At 46.1% G+C, this 19,271-nt stretch overlaps 2 protein-coding genes across 4 annotated transcripts in view; one reads left to right on the top strand and one right to left on the bottom strand.

Annotated features, from left to right (window-relative positions):
• Positions 1-13,492: 13,492 nt before the first annotated feature.
• LOC131405253 (basic proline-rich protein-like) lies at positions 13,493-15,588 on the bottom strand. Its single transcript, XM_058540346.1, has 3 exons — positions 14,679-15,588; positions 14,337-14,582; positions 13,493-14,163 (listed from the first exon to the last, which is right to left on the bottom strand). The coding sequence occupies exons 1-3, from the start codon at positions 15,586-15,588 to the stop codon at positions 13,493-13,495; spliced, it is 1,827 nt and encodes a 608-aa protein (XP_058396329.1).
• The window catches only part of FRMD6 (FERM domain containing 6), a 74,908-nt gene continuing 70,025 nt past the window's right edge, over positions 14,389-19,271 (top strand). For 2 of the 3 annotated variants that reach the window (XM_058540568.1, XM_058540564.1), the window contains exon 1: positions 14,389-14,471. The gene's annotated coding sequence lies outside the window, so the exon portion shown is untranslated. Of the gene's footprint in view, positions 14,472-14,739; positions 14,938-19,271 lie in introns of those variants that run through there. The other variant, XM_058540565.1, reaches the window with a different exon arrangement.

The following is a 19,271-nucleotide window of genomic DNA, read 5'->3' as shown; positions in this document are numbered from 1 at the left end:
GTGCTTGCCATATCTCTGAATCATCTCCAGCCCTGTTCTCAGAACCAGTTATCTGCCCAGGTGAGGGCTTTAATCAGAGCTCTTAGGCCATGAAAATTAAATTGGTGAGCCTGGCCCCTTTGTAGAAAATGTAAAACTCATGAGATTCAAGTACTCTTGGGAAATCCAAACACATTTCCATTTATTAATGTATATTAAAAGGCAAAAATAAATTTAGATAAATTTACTTAAATACATGGATATTAGCTTTTGACATTTCTTAAAACACTGGAAAAGGAGATGGAAAATTCCCTCTCATGAATCTGGAGGCAGCTTGGTGTCACTGAAAGAAAGCAGACAGAAAGCCTGGGCTTGAGTCTTGGCTCTGCTGCTAGTTAGCCTTGTGTAACCTGGTAAAGTCACTTAGTCTCTCCAAGCTTCAGTTTTCTCATTTATAAAATGAAAATGTGAGATTAAATTATCTATAAGGCTCCTTCCAGCTCCAAAATTCTCTTTTGCAGTTATTCTTCTCCCGGAGCCTCCTGACCGGTGCTGGGCGTTAAGCTTCAGTCTTCTCCACTGTCAGGGAGGCAGAGTCTGGCATGGCCTGGGCGTGGACCCAGTGCCAGTCTGAATTACGTGAGCCCAGGTACTGGCAAGCAAAATCTTTGGCATATAAGTAAAGGCTCTTGTTTAAAATTTTATATTTTTATTTACATTTAAATCTATATTTACACTTAGAAAACAATTTAAAATGCTCTCATTTCTTTTAATATTTTAAGTAAATTTTATCACAAGGCAGAGTATTTAGCTGTTCTGCACTCAGATTGCGTTTGAATTCTGGCTTTAGAACTTAGACAAGGGTAGAATTGTTAACTAGTCTTATTGTGGTAATCATTTACCACATATATACGTATATAATCTGACACATATATAGTGTGTCAGACCATCACACTGCACACCTTACACGTATGCAATGGTATATGTCAATTACATCTCAATAAAACTGGAAAAAATAGATCTTAGGACAAGGGATTTCTCCATGACTCAGTTACCTCATCTTTTTTAACTAATTACAAAAAAAATAAATAAATAATGCTACCTACTTTGCAGGTTTGTGGGAGGCATAAGAATTAAATGCAAAAAACACTTGCGAAGAACTTAGCAGGGTGCCTGGCATGTAGGAATCACTCAATAAAGCAGCTACAATCAGTCTTTCCAAAGATCCTTTATCTCAGAAAGCACGGTTTTCCTACTCAAGACAGCATAGAAAAGTTCTTTTGGTGTGTACCTGCCTCTTCACTCTGACCTCTTGGTGTTCACGTCTGCAGAGTAGATGAGGAAGGCAGGCGGAGTCCTACCTGAGAGTTCTGTTCCTCTCTGCCACCAACTACATCGCTTTGGTCAACTCATCAAATTTGCCTGAAGTGGACCATTTTTCTGTCTGGTCATGTGTTATTGGCACGTTCTGGCAGCTACAGAAAAGTCACCATGGGAAATGCTGGTGTGTGTGGAAGATGGTTCAGGAGGTCCCTGCGCTGTTTTTGTGAGGCAAACGAGATAAAGCCTGTGGTTTAAAAACTGCAAAATGCTCTTCAAATGCCACTTACTGTCTGTAAGGTCCAATCTGAAGATAAACTCTGGCGGAAAAGGCCAGAATGTGGGATGTGGCCTCTGGAAGGGCTCCCATTGTCCCAAGGCACTGTGTGCATTGCCCGTGGTCACGGAGTTGTTCACATGTCCCAACTCGGCGCCAGGAGAGGCACAGCCTTCGCAGGAGGAGAGAGCCCCTTCCCCAAGAGGGCAGAGAAGGAAAGACTGAGGCACCTGTTGGGAGGAGAGGGCCAGAGTCATTCTGAGCTCTCCTCACCTTCGTAAACATTTTAAGTAAATAGTAATTGTATTTCACACTTAACAAATAATTTTTTGTTTTTCTTTAAAATAATTGGCAAGAAATTTTATTTGTATGAATGCCTGCTATTTAAGAGAAAGAATGAACATTTTAAACAACAGCCATTAAATCAAAAGCCTTTAAAAATCAACTTTACTCCATAATTGATGTGTCCCCATTTATTATGTAAATGAATGATGTTAAATATACGTGTCATACCTTTATTTTAGAAACAGACTTTTGCAATTTTTTTTCTTTTTGGAAGTCATACCACCGGCTAGAAATAGTTGCTGGGGGAGGAAACTGACATGAAGTGAAGGGCATGTTATCAGCACGTACAGCACTCCCACCAGCATCAACATTTACCTGCACACGTGCACTCCTGTGTATCTAAAAACAAACTGAAAGGGAATGGAGAAAACAAAAACACTTTTCTCCTGTTAGTTAGCATAACAAGTCACAAATCTAAAGGGATTTTGTTTAGAAGCAGGAATTACAAATAGTGGAGGCAATCCTGAAAAGTGAGGATAGAGATTAAATTCACAAGTCAGTATCTTTATGCCTTCATGAATGTAATCCATAAATCCATCTAAAGCAGTTTTTAAAAATCATTCCAATTTAACTCATTTCTCCCCAAATCTCCCAAAAGATTTTAATGGCTGGCTTTTCTTAAACTCAAGGACATTTATTTAAGAGTTCTCCAAGTTGTAAACAGTAATAGGGAAATTTCAGTTCAAGAAATAAAAAGTTTGCCAGATTCTTTCCGTGGGTCATGAGCTGAGTAACCCAGGATAGCACGGTGCCCAATCTTCAATGCCAGTGGACACAGTGACTGGGTCCCCACCCGCCCATTCAGACTGGGAGCCTCCAGCTGTGGGTGGTTCTGCATCGTTCACATTCCTCCTGGAGCCCCGGGCTGACAGCCACTGCTCTGGGAGCCACAGCTGACACAGAGGCTCTTGTTGCATGCTAGACTCCACAGCCTGGCTCTGGCAATGATAAAAAAAACCACAGAGACTAAAGGCAAAGGGGATTGCAGGAACACTAGTCAGTCTCCCTTCTGTGACCTCAACTGTCCACCTGTGTCCTTTATGCTGTGTGTGGCTCAGATGAACTAACTGGAAACTTGAGGGAAGATGCTGAGCTGCAGGTGGAATGCAAATGGGTGTAGCCACTTTGCTGAGAGCGTTGGCCGTTCTTCCTTGGGTCGGATGATATAAGGTGCAGGCCTACTTGATCCCTTGGAGTGGAAGGGCTGTCACCAACTTCTGCCCTGTTAACACCTTCTTGCCAGATGACCTCACAAAATCCTTTATAATTATTTTTAAATAGATCTATCCGCTGGAAGCAGGGCCCAGTCCTTCCTGTCCCGTCTACATATCCATCTGGGCATGAATCGGGTTGAGTGGGCATGTACCATGGGTTCTTCTCCAGATTTTCTGATACCACAACTTGCTGTCTGAAAATCAGACACTCTGCTCAAAAGGTGGACACTAGTGTCAGATTTCTTTTTATTTTATTAAATCTAGGTGTTTCCATTATTTTCACATGACTTTTTCTGTTTTGTTTTTTAAAAACATTATTTAGAAACTCCAGTACTAATGGGTTATTTAAATTTGGGTAAGTTATCTGTGCTCTGGTTTCCTTATTTGTAAAATAGGAATCTGGGGCTGGCCCCGTGGCCAAGTGGTTGAAGTTCTGCACGATCTGTTTTGGTGGCCTGGGTTCTCGGGTTCGGATCCTGGGCACAGACCTACTCCATTCATCAGCCATGCTGTGGCAGTGACCCACATACAAAATAGGGGAAGATTGGCACAGATGTTAGCTCAGGGCTGATCTTCCTCACCAAAAAAAAAAAAAAATAGGAATCATGATGGTACCTATCTCATAGTGTGGCTGTTATGATTAAAAAAGATAATAAACTCACAATACTTGGCACAGTACCTAAAACACAATAAATGATCAATAAACAATCAATGGTTATTATTGTTTTAAATGCATTGCATTCCAGGAAATCACTCTTTGAAGTCACTTGTCCTTCATAGAACAAAATAGGATCTATCCATGCAACCTCGTATTTGCCTTGAGGTAACCTCCCAGCCCTGAGTGGGCCAGTGGAGTGGGGATGAACTGTGCAGATGTTTCTGAGGCAGCATCAAAGAGCAAAGCTACGGATGGGAAGAAGTAGACAGGGATGCGTCCATGTCCTGTTCAGGCTGTACTCCATTTCCTCAGAGCTGCCCTCAGCATATTTAGGGAAATGCTAATTAAGACTGTGACTCACTTACACACTATTAGATTGATGTGAAGTTTCTGGGGACTGGATGCAATTATGTTATTCACTAAGACGGGTAGGCTCCATTGCTTTATCTTTAGTTGGATGGCTTCTCATTGGCCAAGTTAATAATCACAGTTTTATCCATTCATATCCATTCATATCACAGAAAATTAAAAATAGGCAACCATTCCTGAATTTGAGCTGGATGCACTGACATCAATGTCCTTATTGTGATGAAAAGATTACTAGTCACATCTTAATGCCTTTCTCCGCCTGCCCCCACTCCGTTTTTATTCCTTGGAAGAGGATGGTAGAGTCACAGTAGCTAAAGCATTTTGGAGCCTCAGACATTCCAAAAGTATCTAATCTGGCATCTTCAAGTCTCACTTCAGCATAAGCATTAACAGGGCGACGACCCATATGGTCACAAATGGGTGTCAGAATCATCTGGTGAGTTTGTTGCTGTTACTTTGAGATTCCCAGCCCTGCCACCAGTTCCTAAATGGGTCTGATATATTTATAGGTTTGGAAACCACTACTGAAAAGAAATCAGCTGATAAGTCTAAGCAGAAATCAGGCACTATGTGGAAAAGGTGCTTAGTGATGTCCTCTTTATAGCTATTCTTCTTGGGTTTTGCTTTCATGAGAACTTGAATATATTTGAATACATACATGTACATTCTTTTTTTTTATATAATTGTATTTATTTTTTTCCCCCAAAGCCCCAGTAGATAGTTGTATGTCATAGTTGCACATCCTTCTAGTTGCTATATGTGGGACGCGGCCTCAGCATGGCCGGAGAAGCGGTGCGTCGGTGTGCGCCCAGGATCCGAACCCGGGCCGCCAGCAGCGGAGCGCGCGCACTTAACTGCTAAGCCACGGGGCGGCCCATGTACATTCTTTATTATAAATGTCAGTGACATGAATGATGGAAGTACAGAGAGAAGCAGAAGGCTTTAGTCACTATGAACCTAATCAATATGAGTTATGCAAATAATTTTTGATAGCCCTAATGGTCCTTTCAAAGTTTATTTCTATATATTTGACAGTAGCTATTTGTTCAAAATACATATTGTTTAATCTATTAAATACATTTCTACTACACTACTTTAAAATACAATTTAGCAAATTATTTAAGTAATTACAATTATTATTCATTATAAGAGCTAATAACTAGTTGGGCCTGGTTAAATTACAAAGTTTATACTTTATTAATGTAACTCTTCTTCTTTAAGACTAATTTTAGTTCAATAGGTTGGTTCTTCACTGATGTAAGTGAAAATCTTTAGTGTTTCCAACTTTTTTCCTCTTTGACTTCACTATGCTTTAATCTGGATTGTGATAGATTTTGCCATACTTCTGTTGACAAGAGGATGTGTTCTACCACATTAGAAATTTTATAGCCAGAGGCAGAAGTTAAACCAATGCAAAAAATGCTTTTGTCAGATAAAGGGATTATCCTATCTACTTTTCCCCTCAAAATCACCATATACTGAAAAGGTGACCCAGGAAGGCATCCTGTGAATCAGTGTCTGGGGCTGAGAAAGTGCAGGTAGAGCAAGGGGAAGGCCAGACGGAGACACTGAACCCAAGTGCCTCCTCTGGGGGCCCCACATGACCCCTCACCTCTGCAGTCCTCAATAGGCCTTCAGGGAGTTCAGCCAGCACCCCAGATGAGACCCCCCCTCTTCCAAGCCAGGTCCCCTTTAGATCAGTGGTCTTCAACCAGGGCTGATAATTCCTTGCAGTGAACTTCCCTTCATTGTAGAGTGTGTAGCAGCATCCCAGCCTCTGCCTACTAGACACCAGCAGCATCACCATTTCCCGCTCCCCCAACCCACCCCGAGTTGTGACAACCAGACCTGTCTCCAGACACCGCCAACTGTTCTTCTGGGGGCAAAATTCCCTCAGGCTGAGAGCCACTAGATTAGAAGTCTGAAAAGTACCTTGTCTCACAAATAGCTCCCTCCTGAAAAATGCTGAAATTCTTTTCCTAAGCCATGGTCTTTCTTTGCACAATTGTAGATCACCAGGCTTAATCTATAGGTACCAGTTTGATGTCTCTTTGGTGGGAGTACATTTCAGCTCAAGTGCAGCTGCTCAGTCAGTAATGGCCCAGGGTTGGTTTTCAGAACTTTCCTAGGTCTGCTCAAAGGAGCAAGAGCAGGAGGCCACTCTTCAGAGGACTCAGGACAAATTCCAGCCTCACTCATTTTACCTGGAACCATTTGTCCATCTACCAAACACGTACCTGGTGCCTTGTGAGGTCGGTGCTAGATGTAGTGTGACATGTGCAGTGACTTCAGCATTTTGCAGATGGAAAGAAGGGTCTAGGAGATGGGCAGACAAGACCACATAAGAAGGAAAGTGGATGATTAGAACCTAAGCTCGAGGACGGGAGGTCAGGTCTCCTTTACCTCTCTGTCCCCAACACCTGGTACACAGTAGGTACTTAATGAATGTCTGCTAAATGAGTAAATCATGATGGAAAGGGCCCTCTCACAGCGAGGGGGGCTCAGCACACAGCTCTGGTGGGAGGAGACTGACTGAGGAGAGTCAGGAGAGCGTGGCCTAAAAGGAGGGTGCACAGAGCTTGGAGGTGGAGGTGAGAAAATGCCTGCTGAGCTCTGCACCGGAGCAAGACAGTCCAGGGAGGAACAGCCTGAGCTCGGAGTCAGATTCCTGGGTTCAAATCTAGGCACCTCCACTTCTTTTAAGATCTTGAGCATCTGTAAACCAGTGATCAAGAGAGTACCGCCCTTCAAGGGCTGTTGTGAGAATTCTAAGAGGTAATACCTACAAACGTTTCAGACCAGTGGACAGCAAAGAGCCAGGCAGGGTCTCAGAGTGGGATGAGGGACTTGAAGAGAGCTATAACATCTGAACATCACTGTGGTGAGAGGGAAAAGGAGCCAACCCGGAGGGAATAAAAAGTTGACCAAGCATCTGTGAGCACTCCACTGCTGCAGCAGTTTCCTGGGGATGGGACTGAGCAACTCGCTTATTCCATTTTCTTTGGCCTTCCTTGGTGACTTTATTTATTTTGGTGAGGCAGATTGGCCCTGAGCTAATATTTGTTGTCACTCTTCCTCTTTTTGCTTGAGGAAGATTAGCCCTGAGCAAACTAACATCTGTGCCAATCTTCCTCTTTTTGCTTAAGGAAGATTAGCCCTGAGCTAACATCATGCCCATCCTCCTCTATTTTGTATGTGGGACACTGCCACAGCATGGCTTGAGGAGCGGCATGTAGGCCGGTGCCCGGGATCCATACCCACAAACCCCAGGCGGCGGAAGCAGAGCACGCCAACTTAACCACTACGCCACCGGGCCAGCCCCCCTTAGTGACTTTAAAGCAAAATGCAAGAAAATGATGAGTGAGTGGACCTGAATTTTGGGATTGTTAAGAAAGCTGTTTTAGAAGGCCAAGGAGACACAGGACATGAGATTATAGGGAAGAATATATTCAAAATGGTGAGCCAAGGCATAAAACTCAAAAGGAAAGAAGTGAAGCCAAAAACAGCTAATAAATTGAAAGCACCGGGAGGGGCTGGTGACTGAAAATCTCAAGGTCAAACAACAGCCCTGGTGGGAGAGGTACAAGGGCAGGGTGTGGTGGACAGCACAGTGTCCAGTCCCAGCGTTCAGAGGTGGGGCAGCTGCAGGTGACACAGGCCCAGGTGACTTCACATGGAGGTGGGCGCTAAGCTGATGGGAGCCGCTGAGTCTCCCCTCGTTCAACTCAGACCAGCTGTTCCCAGGAGGACTCAGCAAAACGTTTTGTTGGCAAGGAGTTCAATAATTGATTAATTGTTCCAGTAAAATCCCTCTAACATTCTTCTTCATATCTCAAAAGGCTGTGGGGTGAGTAGTTAAAGGTAGGAGGAAGGCTGCAAATAAAAATAAATTATACCTTAAGGAACATCAATAGATACAAAATATTGATAATTATATATTTATACTTTAAATATAAACATCATGTGAACTGGCTGATATATGGTGTCCCATTCAAATTAACCAAAAGTCGTCTTGGAGGGATAGACCCTTTCCATCATTACCTGAGACATGTGTCCAAGAAGCGTCTCCAAAAGTGTTAACCCTTTTCCATCCTGACCTCAGTGCCTTCTCCCTCTCCTCCATGCACCCTCAAGCAGGCACACACTCACACACGCACACACCTTCCCCACACAGAATTTATGGGAGTCATCATTCCCATGTACCAGATGCTGTTCTGGACACTGTGGCCACAGCAGTTAGCGGGATCAGGTCTGTGCTCACACAAAGCACCAGCTCAGATGGGAGGGACAGCTGACAAACAAGAGAACGTGCATAGAGAATTTCAGATAGTAAAAGTGCTATGAAAAAATAGGTGATGTGATCATAAAATATTTTATATTGATTTGTACATTATATTAAGTCAATGTATACATAAAAATTATCATAGATTAGGTATATATCCCATTATTTTTTAAGAAATTGGAGTATAAGTGACAAAAATTATTATCTAATATAGAACTATTGGCAGAACAAAAAAAATCACTAATTTGCTGATTCTGTTTTTCTGCCCAAGAAATCACATAGAATGTTTGGCTTAATCACATAAGAATTACGAATACATAATAAAGTTTTTAAAAGAAAGCATGTTTAAGAACCGACCCCCACACCCCGCCCCCGAGTCTTACCGTTAAAGCTAGATCTAGTGAGGAGGCCGCCACCCGGCGCTCCTTCCCCAGGCCCCGAAGACTGAACGTCTGGGGCCCCAGTTCCTCTGAGAACAGTCTCACAATCCTTGATTTCTGACTCAAACCTCACGGTCTAATTGCCAGCGCTCTTTACTAGAACGTAAGAATTCTGTTTAGGCTAACAGGCTAATAATAATAGGCTAATAATTAGGCTACCCTTGAAAAAGAAAAATGTAACCACTGCCTTGCCCGTAGAAGAATTTCTTAATGTTTTTTGGCATTTGGTTCCACAGCCAAGCCAAACGAGTGAAAGTAGACTTGGTTTCTCACGGAGGATCAGGTGAGAGATCAGGTGAGAGGAGATCTAAGGTGGGTGTTCATAAATGTCTTCCCTTGTATCCAGCCAGTTACTGTAACCAGCACGTCAGGAGCCGGTGTTATAGCCCAAGCCCCAGACGGGGAGGCCGTCCCCTGGAGGGACCCTTAAGCCTCCGTGAACTCCCTGTGACATTCCAGAGCTAGAACATCTGATTCGCACTTTTTTTCATCATTTTTTTTTTTTTTTTGTGAGGGAGATCAGCCCTGAGCTAACATCCATGCTAATCCTCCTCTTTTTGCTGAGGAAGACTGGCTCTGAGCTAACATCTATTGCCAATCCTCCTCCTTTTTGTCCCCAAAGCCCCAGTAGATAGTTGTATGTCATAGTTGCACATGCTTCTAGTTGCTGTATGTGGGACGCGGCCTCAGCATGGCCGGAGAAGCGGTGCGTTGGTGCGCGCCCGGGATCCCAACCCGGGCCACCTGTAGCGGAGCGCGCGCACTTAACTGCTAAGCCAGAGGGCCGGCCCTCATCATTCTTTTTTAAGCAACTGAAAACAAGCTTACGGGCATGTTTGTTATGCTTACAATCTACTCAAGGTAACACGTGAAAACAGAAGGGACAGATTTCATGGAAGGAACTTCTGTTGGTATTCTCAGGAAGGCCTGTGTTCTGGAAGATGGATGTTGGCATCTCCCTTGTTCTAGTTCAGTGTGTCTCAGTCACAGACTGATGAGACCTCATAAACTACTGAAGAGAATGTCAGTGGCAGCCATAATGTTATCATCTGTGTTTGAAAGCGACTCCTCCTGGAATATGGTCTCAGATAGAGACAATCAGAAGGTGTCTGAGGCACAACTCAGAGTACCAGGCCATCAGCCCTTCTTCCTCCCTGTCTCTTCTGTCCCCCACAATGGGGAGTGGAGGGACCTGCCTCCCTTCTCTGGGGAGGAATGTTTGCTTTCAGCTTTTCAGAGTCATCAAGGAATCAGAGCTGAAAAACTGCTCTAGGACCTTTAGGGCCTGTTGTGTAAATGTACAAATGGCACAGTACATCAGGAAGTTTTATTCTGTCGGGGTTCACCCTCGTCTTGTCCTCTCTACTGGAGGGCCCCTCCACCTGTCCCCAGTCCTCTCTGTGATGGAAGCCCCACACATCAGGCCGCAGTGCTGTGTTCACACTGAATTCCTCGCTGTATCTCAGTTAGCAGAGCGTCCTCAACCCAGCACTGCCTCTGCCCGAGGCCTTGCCACTCCAAGACCTCAGGGCAGTTCTCTGTGTGGGCTATCCTCTCGTGCACACTTAGGACTGCCTCTCTTCAAGAGTGAAGGGCCTGGCCCTCCCAGTCTCATCAGACCTTTTGCCTGCAGTATTCCAGTATTCAAGCCTCAAGGAACTGGAATGTGATGTTTGTGGCGAAACTAAAACCATAATAGAATGGAAAGAAGTACAAAGAAGTACGTCTCCTGTGAACTTTAACATGCTGTATGAAAACCAAACTTTGTCCCAGGATAACCAAGTCATCCTATTCTTAAATATTTTCTCAAAATTTGATGGCCAAGAGAGTGGAATTTAATTTTTTCAACTCTGTGTCTCTCAGTTGGGTCAAGGTAGATCTTCCTGAGTCAGACTGCTACAGAATATTAACCTCTGTGCATGCAGCCTCTGCAAAATTGTTATTTGTATTCCTGGTTAGGGGCTCCTGGTGCATAATAATGAGACAGCTGGATTAAATGACTGATAATCAATTCTCCTGACTTCTTGAGCATTAAAATCTCTTTTGGTGTTTTTATTTTACAGAACACAGTAATACGCCAGCTGAGAATAATAAAAAGGGCATTTTTAAATGTTAGGCAGTGAAAACCAGGACTCCATTCCTGCTCTATTAAGCATCTACTTGCGCTTAGTTTGTCTTCAAATATACATTAGCAAATGGGCATTTAAGACCTAGGAGTAGGACGAATTTACATTTATTGTGATTGCTTTAAAATGCATTTTGTTTTGCTCTTTCAATGAACTTCAGTAATTACCAAAAAGAAAAATGAACCTAATTACTTCATTGTGCCCTTCACCCAGAATGATGAACAGTATTTAATTCGGGGAAGTATCCTTTAAAAGCCAATATGTCAAATAACGGACTTCTCTCTCTGACTAGAACTTATGTTTCAGCATTAAAACATACTTTGAGTTCCAAATAAACTTGAATTATGAATAAAAGATGAAAAAGAACTAAATTTTTTCTTCTAATATACTGAACTGATCTTAATTCTCAACATACGATTCCAGTGTTTGGAAAGACTTGTAAAGGAATGTGAATTATAGCATTCACATCTCTTTGCTTTCTGTATAATTGTGTTCCTTACGCCAAAATGTGTAACTACCACCCACCAACGCTGAAGCCTCTTCAATTACAAAGTAAGGCTATGGGCATTGTGCTTTAAAAGCACACCTCCATGCACTTGCTCACTCTGTGCCCTCTGCCTGGCACACTGTCACCCATGGTTCCCACATGTGTCTCCACTTTGAGTAATCTGGGGAATCTTTAAAACATTCCCAAGCCCAGGCTGCATCCCACACCAATTAAATCAGTGCCTGGGACACAGGCATCAATAGTTTTTGAAAGTCCCCAGGTGATTCGAATGTGCTGCCAAGTTTGAGAACCTCAACCAACTTGTGCCTGGGCAGACTTCTGTTCATCCTTGCCATCTCAGTTGACACGGGATATCTGATGCCCTCCCTGAAGGTTCCAGGCCTTCCCACTGTTCCTCCTGCATAAATCTCTGGCTTAGCAAGTCTCCAGCATTAAGGGAGACTGCAGCTGTTTCCTCGCATGCCTGTTCCCTCAAACTCCTAGAAGATTCAGGAATACTTCACCTTTGAATCCCAGAGTCTAAGCCTGGGCCTGGTGTATGGGAGTACGCAATAAATTCATGGAATGAATAACTTCTTCCTAAGAAACACAAAAGCAAAATTATAGAGTTATGTTAATATTTACACGCCATGGAAAAAGTGATGGGTTAAGAGGCGTTTAGGATGATGTTTCACTAATGGGCAATGTTCTGTATTTAGGAAAACATCTCCTTATACCAGTGAAAATAAAACTGTATCTCAGCATCAAAAAGAATCATAAAATATAACTTTGAATATCTACAAAATCACATTCTTTACCGTAATAAGCATAGGAAAACATTCCCTGTGATAAGAAATATCTAAAACAACCCACCCTTTCTCAGCTCCACTTCCATCTTAAGTGGATTATGTGTTGTTTTCCAAAGCAATCCTTTCAGGATTTTATGATGTTTCAGGGGTTTATTAAACTGATTTTAACAGTTTTAAAGTACTTGATTTACAAAATGTATTATGTAAGAGTTTATGTTTATTGTGGTATTCACACTGTTAATATGATCATTATGAATCAAAAAATATCCATATAATAAATTTTGCTACAATCTAATTCTAGACAATAAACCCAATCTTACATGTTAAAGACAAAGCTGTTTAAATATTTTGTTCATTGGGTTACCTAATTATTTTATATTGCAGCAATGTTTCACAATCTAACAATATGTTGTTCTTTGCTAGATTTTTATGCACAGAGCCTGAAATGAAATCAGATTTAGGAACTGTTTTCCAAGATAGTAATATATTATTCATTTATCTTTACATAGGAAATGCTGGATTATCCCATTAGACATCAATTTAAGACCTTACCAACTAGTGTTCAATATGCATGCATTCTGAAAGCATATAAAAGATTAAACGGAGAGAAAAAGTGCAGCCCTCCCTTTTTAAATGCCTACATTGTAATCTGTTAACCAGTTTTTAAATTTAGTCTATTAAACATAACTAATTTAAAAGGCAGTCATTAGAAACCGTTCGTGTTCTCCTTTCCATAATGGAATCATGTAAGTGCAATATCCTTAGAAACTGCTCTGCTTGATCAGAAATAGGCTCGGAATGTATTATCAATTGTGAAACACAAAAGATCACTGTTCTTATATTCATTTCTAATGTCCTGGTTCCCAAAATGTAGAGCTGTGACTGAGACACAGTTCTCGTGTCTCGTGAGCTTCAGTGGTAGTGAGCAAAACACTGGCTGTCCGTGGTCCTGCACACGAGGCGCAGACAGGCATCCCCCCCACCAGTAACACGGCCTCTACATAGCCATGTTTGGATCGCAAGGGCAGGGCGATTTCACAGTTGGCTTCCGTCCGCACGCATCTGATTCTGGGCAGTGTCTCCCTCGGGCCCTCCGCGGCTTCCTCGTCTCCTCAGCCGGCTCTCATGCCCAGAAACCTACCCCCATCGCTCCCTTAGTGAGGGGCCCTGTGGGCGTCACTGCCACCTAGCCCAGGGTCACCGGGCCAGGGGCTGGAGCTTGTGGACCTGTGTCAGGTGGGTCTTGGGCCTCTCCCCCGGGGTCCAGTCCCCAGCGGCAGGCCCCGGGGCGCACGCTGGCCGGGGAGGCCACCAAGTAAAGGGAGCAGAGAAGCCTCCCTCTCCCGACGCGATTCTCGGTGCCACGAGACGGTCTCCCACCGCCGGCCCCTCCGGCCACCCGGAGGGGGCTTGGCTTTCTGCGGCCCCGCCCAGGGCGGCGCCCAAGGGCTGGGCGGGACAGGACGGGGGCGCCCGGGCGCGGGGACCCTCCGCGGTAGCCAGACGGCCTCCGGGGGGGCGGGGGAGTAGGGGGGGGGGTCCCGGGAGCGGTCGGGGCGCGGCTGCAGGGTCCCCTCGCGCCGCCGTCACCGTCCGCGGGGAGGCCCGGTCGCAGCGCCCCACGCTGGTCCTGCTGCGGCAGCAGACAGCCTCCCTGCCTCCCCAGGATCCAGGGGGTTCCCTCTGCTTTCTCCCGCCCCCGACTCGCGGACCCCTCCGCCCGACGCTTGGTTGAGTCCGGGGCGGGGCCGGAGGGGCTCCACGTGCGTCTCCCCGTCACCTCGGGGCGGGGGCGGGGCCTCTGGGGCGGAGCCTTGGGGCGGGGGCGGAGCTCAAGGGGCGGGGCGCAGGCGGAGCCTCAGAGGCGGGAAGGGGTGGAGCCTCCGGAGGCGTGGGCGGAGCTTAGGGGGCGGGGCGAGCCCGGAGCCTCTGGGGGCGTGGGCGGAGCCTCAGGGGCGGGACGGACGCGGAAACGAAGGGGCGGGTCCTCGGGGGGCGGGGAAGGGGGCGGAGCCTGGGGCGGGGCGGACGCGAGCGCTCCTCGGGCGGCCGGCGCGGGGCTGAGAGGAGCCGGGCTGGGGAGCGGCGCTGAGGCAGCCGCGCGGGCGGGCCGGCGGGCACGGAGAGCTGAGGGAGCCGCGGCTGTGCTTCGGACCCTCTCCGAGGTACGAGGGCGCCCCGGCCCCGGCTCCGGCCCGCCGCGCGGAGCCCCCTGCCGGCGGCCGGGCGGGCGCCGGGCTCCGCAGGTCGGGGCTCGCCCACGCCGCGAGCACGGCCTGGCCGGGGGCGGGGGCGGCGCGGGGCGTCGGCGGGGCGGGGCCGGGCGGGGGCGCGCTGGCCCGGGTCCCCGCCGCCCCGAGCGAGCCCCTTGCCGGCCGGCCGGGCGGGCTCGGGGGCCGGGCGGGGCCGCGGTCCGGAGCGGCGGCGCCGAGAGGGTGGACGCCGGGGCGAGGGCGTCTTCGGAGGGCCGTCCGAGGGGCGCTGGGAGCCGACGGCGGGCCGGCGGCGTCCGGGCGCTGCCCTCCGCGGGCGCAGCGTCTCGGGCGGGGCCGGCTCCCCGGGTGCTGCGGGCGGCCGTGCGGGCCGGCGTGCGCCGCCGGAGAAGGCGCTCTGGCTCCGCTCCCCAGGAATGTAAGTCATTTCCTCCGTGCCTTCGGGTGGCTGCTGCGCGGCCGCGGAACTTGGCGGGACGTTGCCGTGATGCGTCTGCGTTAGGAGGCTCCGGGCCGTGGGGCCGCTGGGGCGGGCGTGAGCCAGCCGCGGGGTGGGGGGCCCGGCGCGGGGGCGTGGAAGGTGGTCGAGCGGGGGACGGGGGACAGGGGGCCGGGGGACGGGGGACAGCGGGCCGGGGGCCCGGGAAGCGCGGCCGCCGCTGTCCTCTAGCGCGCCGCGTCCAGCGCCTCGTCCTCCGTGGGGCGGCTTCGGGCATAAAGCGCGGTCTGAGAAATGGGGACGCGGACGGCCGAACGCCTTTTCGGTGTGTTTGTGAACGTAGCGTCGGGTTTCTGTTCCGTAGTGGGGTGGACCCTTGGGGTTACTACGTGAGAAGGCCCCCGGGGATCTCTGCTCTGAGTAGTCTGCAGGATGTGCTCTCCAGAAAGGCTGCTGTGATGCGAGCCGGCTTCCCCCCTGAGGGGCGGGTGGGATGCCCGAGACCTGACGCTGGTGGACCGGTCTCCAGTGCTTGCAGTGCTCGGAGCGCGTCCGGGGACAGGAACTCTCCCTGTTTCCACCCCTCCTTTTTGGGGGGCAGCAGGAGTAAGCTGCCAGCTTCAAGTGCATAATTTGAACTTGCAGATTTACTGTGCTCCCATCTCTACAGAAAAACCATATGGGTCAGGATGAGGACACTGCTTTTGAAAGCAGTGTCGATGTACTAGGTCATAATTTTTAGCTACAGGTTTTTTGAAAACTCATTCAATTAGGCTAGCTGAATTGGGGATGGGGGGCTTGTAGATCTCTTCTAGTTTCTGCACTTGATTTCCACTTTTAGCTATGCTTATAAAGCTTTTGGCTTTCAGAACTTATGACATAATATATTGTGTAGCCTTTTGTGGCAGATGCTTGAAATGAAAGTTTCAGGCAGAATTGTTTTTGACTGAGCTGTCAGGTTCAGAGTTGAGTGTAGGAGAATCCTGTCTCACAACTAGCTAGCTTTTTTGATAAAGGGTTTCTTTGTAGTTCTCAGCTTGGATGTTGCACATTTTGATTTCTAAGGCTGTGGATAAAAAAAACCAAAAAACCTGCAAACAATTATTTTATTACATGAAAGCCAGTACCAAGAAAAGATTAATTCAGTCCAGATGTAAAAACGTATGTGAGTTTTAGATTTGGATGATCTCGACAAGTTTTCCCTTTTGTTGATGAGGCTGCCTGGCTCCCAGATGGCCCTTCACAAATTATCCTTTAGGTGGTTTCCTGGGTTCAGAACTAAATTTCACGAGACTTTGCTAAAGTTATTTTAGTATTGTTTTAAGTCTTCTAAAGGATAGAAAGTTTTCTGCATTTATACAGAGATGCGTTTTTACTGTTATGCATTAATACGAACCTCATAAATGCCCTGGTTTGGTAGATGAAGCCTCTGTCTTTCTTGGAAGAGGGGAAACCGGAGGTATTCAGTATTGTGTATTCTGTGGGCAAACCGTAGAAGCTTTGGTTTTCCTTTATGCAATTTCAACTTTCTTCTTTTAATGAAAAAGAAAGTTTTGTGTGTGTTCACAGTCTTCATTAGAATCCTCTTGTAACACGGTTTGTGGTTTCTGATAACAGCAGTTGGTCCTTGTATGATGATCCTTTACCCTCCTCCCCCACCAACAAGAAACAACAAACACAATTTATAAGAAAACTCTGGTATTTTTTTTACCCTGTACTCCCAAAACCTGAGTTATAAAGGGTGTGTGTTGCACACTTAAAATTATATATATTTTAGAAAGTCTTTGTATGATTGTATAATTACACATTTTAGGAGTTTGATTACATTGTGATTGTGTATTAAACAATTGAGTGTAGCAGGGAGTAATAGGAGAGATTTAGTGATAGAATTTTGTGAGTGGCAAAATTTTGGTTAAAATGTATCTTTCTTAAAAGCCACAAGGGAAAAATGGTACTGTTGGCTTCTGTAGTTAGACTTTGACATGGGGGTAGTTGAGAGGGCCTTTTGAATTGCACGTTACCCTGAGGAAGAACCTTTGGGGGCCTATAAAAATAAGTAGAAACAAAGGGATAATTTGAGAGGAAGGAGGAAGTAGAATACTAGGCATTGAATTGCAAGGAAAACCTAAACTTAGAAAGATGAGTATTTAAAACAAGGCTGAAGTAGGGAGAACTTTCTATCTAAAAGTGGAAATTAAAGAATAAGATCTTTTTAGCTGAGAAAAAAAGGATTAGAATTAAGGTCTGTATACAGCATGAAATAGTGCTGCTAAGTGATATTTACCCTGGAAACCTTGCCTGCGTTCCTGTTGAATCACTCGTTTGGTATTCAGTAATGTTCAGGGACTGGGTGCTTCTTACTGTGTCCCCGCTGGTCCCAAGCCACTTTCCATGTTAAAGACTGGAAACGTTTTTTGTCTAAGCCTAATGATTCTACAAATATTTAATTAGTTCTCCAGCATTTGGGAGAACTAATGTCCACCACCCATGGGTGGGACCAGAAGGCCCTACAGCAGTGATGGCTGAAGTTATCCTAAGGTTTTGAGTAAAAACAAGCTCTCTGTGCTTCCAACTATCTGACATGATTGAGTGGTATAATTACTTCTGGTGCAAGTTTGTGTGGGATCACTTCTTATACGTAGCAAATGGGGCAATCATGCAGTCTCCCATATTGGTCAAAGAGCGTTCTGGAATGCTGGGAAGGGGGAAGAAGTCGCTGTTCTGGCAGTTGGTAGAACTTTGAGCAGTAATGTTTTACTGGTATATGAAGACAGAGAGAAAAGCAGTATTTTATACTAACTTATCACCACAGTTTCATGTGAAGGAGGAAATTATAAAAATAAAACAAATTCTGGATGAAGATTTTTAGGAAATTAATGAAGTTTCTCACTTAGCTTTTCTAGCAGTTCTTTGTCTGGTTCACATTAAATGAAAGGTAATTAGTTTTCTGCCTACAGGTAGTGGCACTGTGCTGTCTAGGTTCAGTAGATGGCTTTTTTGGTGGTGGGGGGGGAGTGGTTCTTGTGACTTTATTTCTTTCAACTTGTTATTAAGTAGTTACATACAACCAGAAAATGCACAGATCAGAAGTGTATAGTACAAAGGGCTCATATCCGGGCAGCCAGCATCCGAATCAAGAAACAGCGTCCCCAGCCCCCAGAACCTTCTCTTTCCAGTCGTAGTCCCTGCCCTGTTGTGGGGAACCACTCTTCTGACTTTATTGCCATAGGTTATAGTTCTAATCTGTTCTTGGACTGCGTTTAAGTGCAATCAAATATAAGTTCTTTTTTTGTGTCTTCGTTAGCTCAACGTAGTGTGATGTCCAAACTGATACATGTAGCAGTAGTTCTTTTTCTTTTATTTCTGTGAATGAATATACTTTATCTGTTCTGTTGATGGACATTTGGGTAGTTTGGGGCTGATATGTGGGGTGTGACCTTTTGATGGCTCAAGAAAAATTGAGCCCTTTGGAGTAGAAAGGAGAGTATAGTCTCAAGATTAAAAGAAAAAAAAATACTTTAGAAATGTAAGAGAAAAAAATGCGGTATCACAGAAACAGTGAAGGCTCAACTCAGTCCATGGAATCCTAGTATTTCAGGGACACAGTTAAAGATACCAAATGGATGTTGCCTGATTTCAGTTGAGAGTTGGGAAGAAGGAGGGGACCTTAGGCGACATCTAGCTCCATCATTTCTTAGAGGTGGAGGGACTGAGGCCCTGTGAGATTGAGTGACTCATACAGTCTCATAGCTAATGACAGCGCCAGGAGTGGAAGCTGCTTCTGACCCGAGTCTACTCTAGACTAGTGCTGTCTGAGGGCCGAAACCCAGCCCCTACTCTGCGGTCCAATCAGTGAGTTCTCTGGCCTGGAGGGTGTGGTGCCCTTTTCTGATTCTCGCAAAGGTGTCCTGTGGCTCTGTTCAGACAGACTTGGCCCTGCCCAGGGTGAGGTGCTGCAGCAGAGTGAGGCAAAATTTCACCTCCTGCAGCCTGCTCCACTTCTGCCCCAGAGAGAGCCCTTGGGACTCCTCTGCTCCCCTTGTCTCTTCTCCGCCTCTTCCAGGGCTCTCCAGTGAGACTTGGGGTTGTAAGTGCCCAGTAGGTGATAACTGGAGGGCCCTCCTGACTCGTCGTTTCATTGATCCATAAATGAACTAGGATGGACCCTAATTTCAAAGAACTGTTTTCTACATATTTTTAGAACAGTTCATTCTTAAGAAAATGTTGCAAAAAAGATTTTTTTTTTCTCTTCTTGCCATTTGCCTCCTCTTCTACACACTTTTCCCCTCTATCCACCCCGCCCCCCCAAGTTA

The sequence above is a fragment of the Diceros bicornis genome, chromosome 5 (assembly GCF_020826845.1).
Source record: "Diceros bicornis minor isolate mBicDic1 chromosome 5, mDicBic1.mat.cur, whole genome shotgun sequence".
Classification (NCBI taxonomy): Eukaryota; Metazoa; Chordata; class Mammalia; order Perissodactyla; family Rhinocerotidae; genus Diceros; species Diceros bicornis.
The sequence above is the reverse complement of the archived record's forward strand: the minus strand, read 5'-3'. Positions and strand labels throughout refer to the sequence as shown.

Bases quoted from the DNA above. Each gene is read 5' to 3' on its own strand.
- LOC131405253 (XM_058540346.1), bottom strand. From the start codon at position 15,588: ATGCACTTGAAGCTGGCAGCTTACTCCTGCTGCCCCCCAAAAAGGAGG. The intron at 14,583-14,678 runs GCAAGGGGCTCG...GCCCCCGGCCAG, and splicing joins CGAGCCCGCCCGGCCGGCCG to GCCGTGCTCGCGGCGTGGGC. The intron at 14,164-14,336 runs GTCCGCCCCGCC...CCCGCCTCTGAG, and splicing joins GCCGCCCGAGGAGCGCTCGC to GCTCCGCCTGCGCCCCGCCC.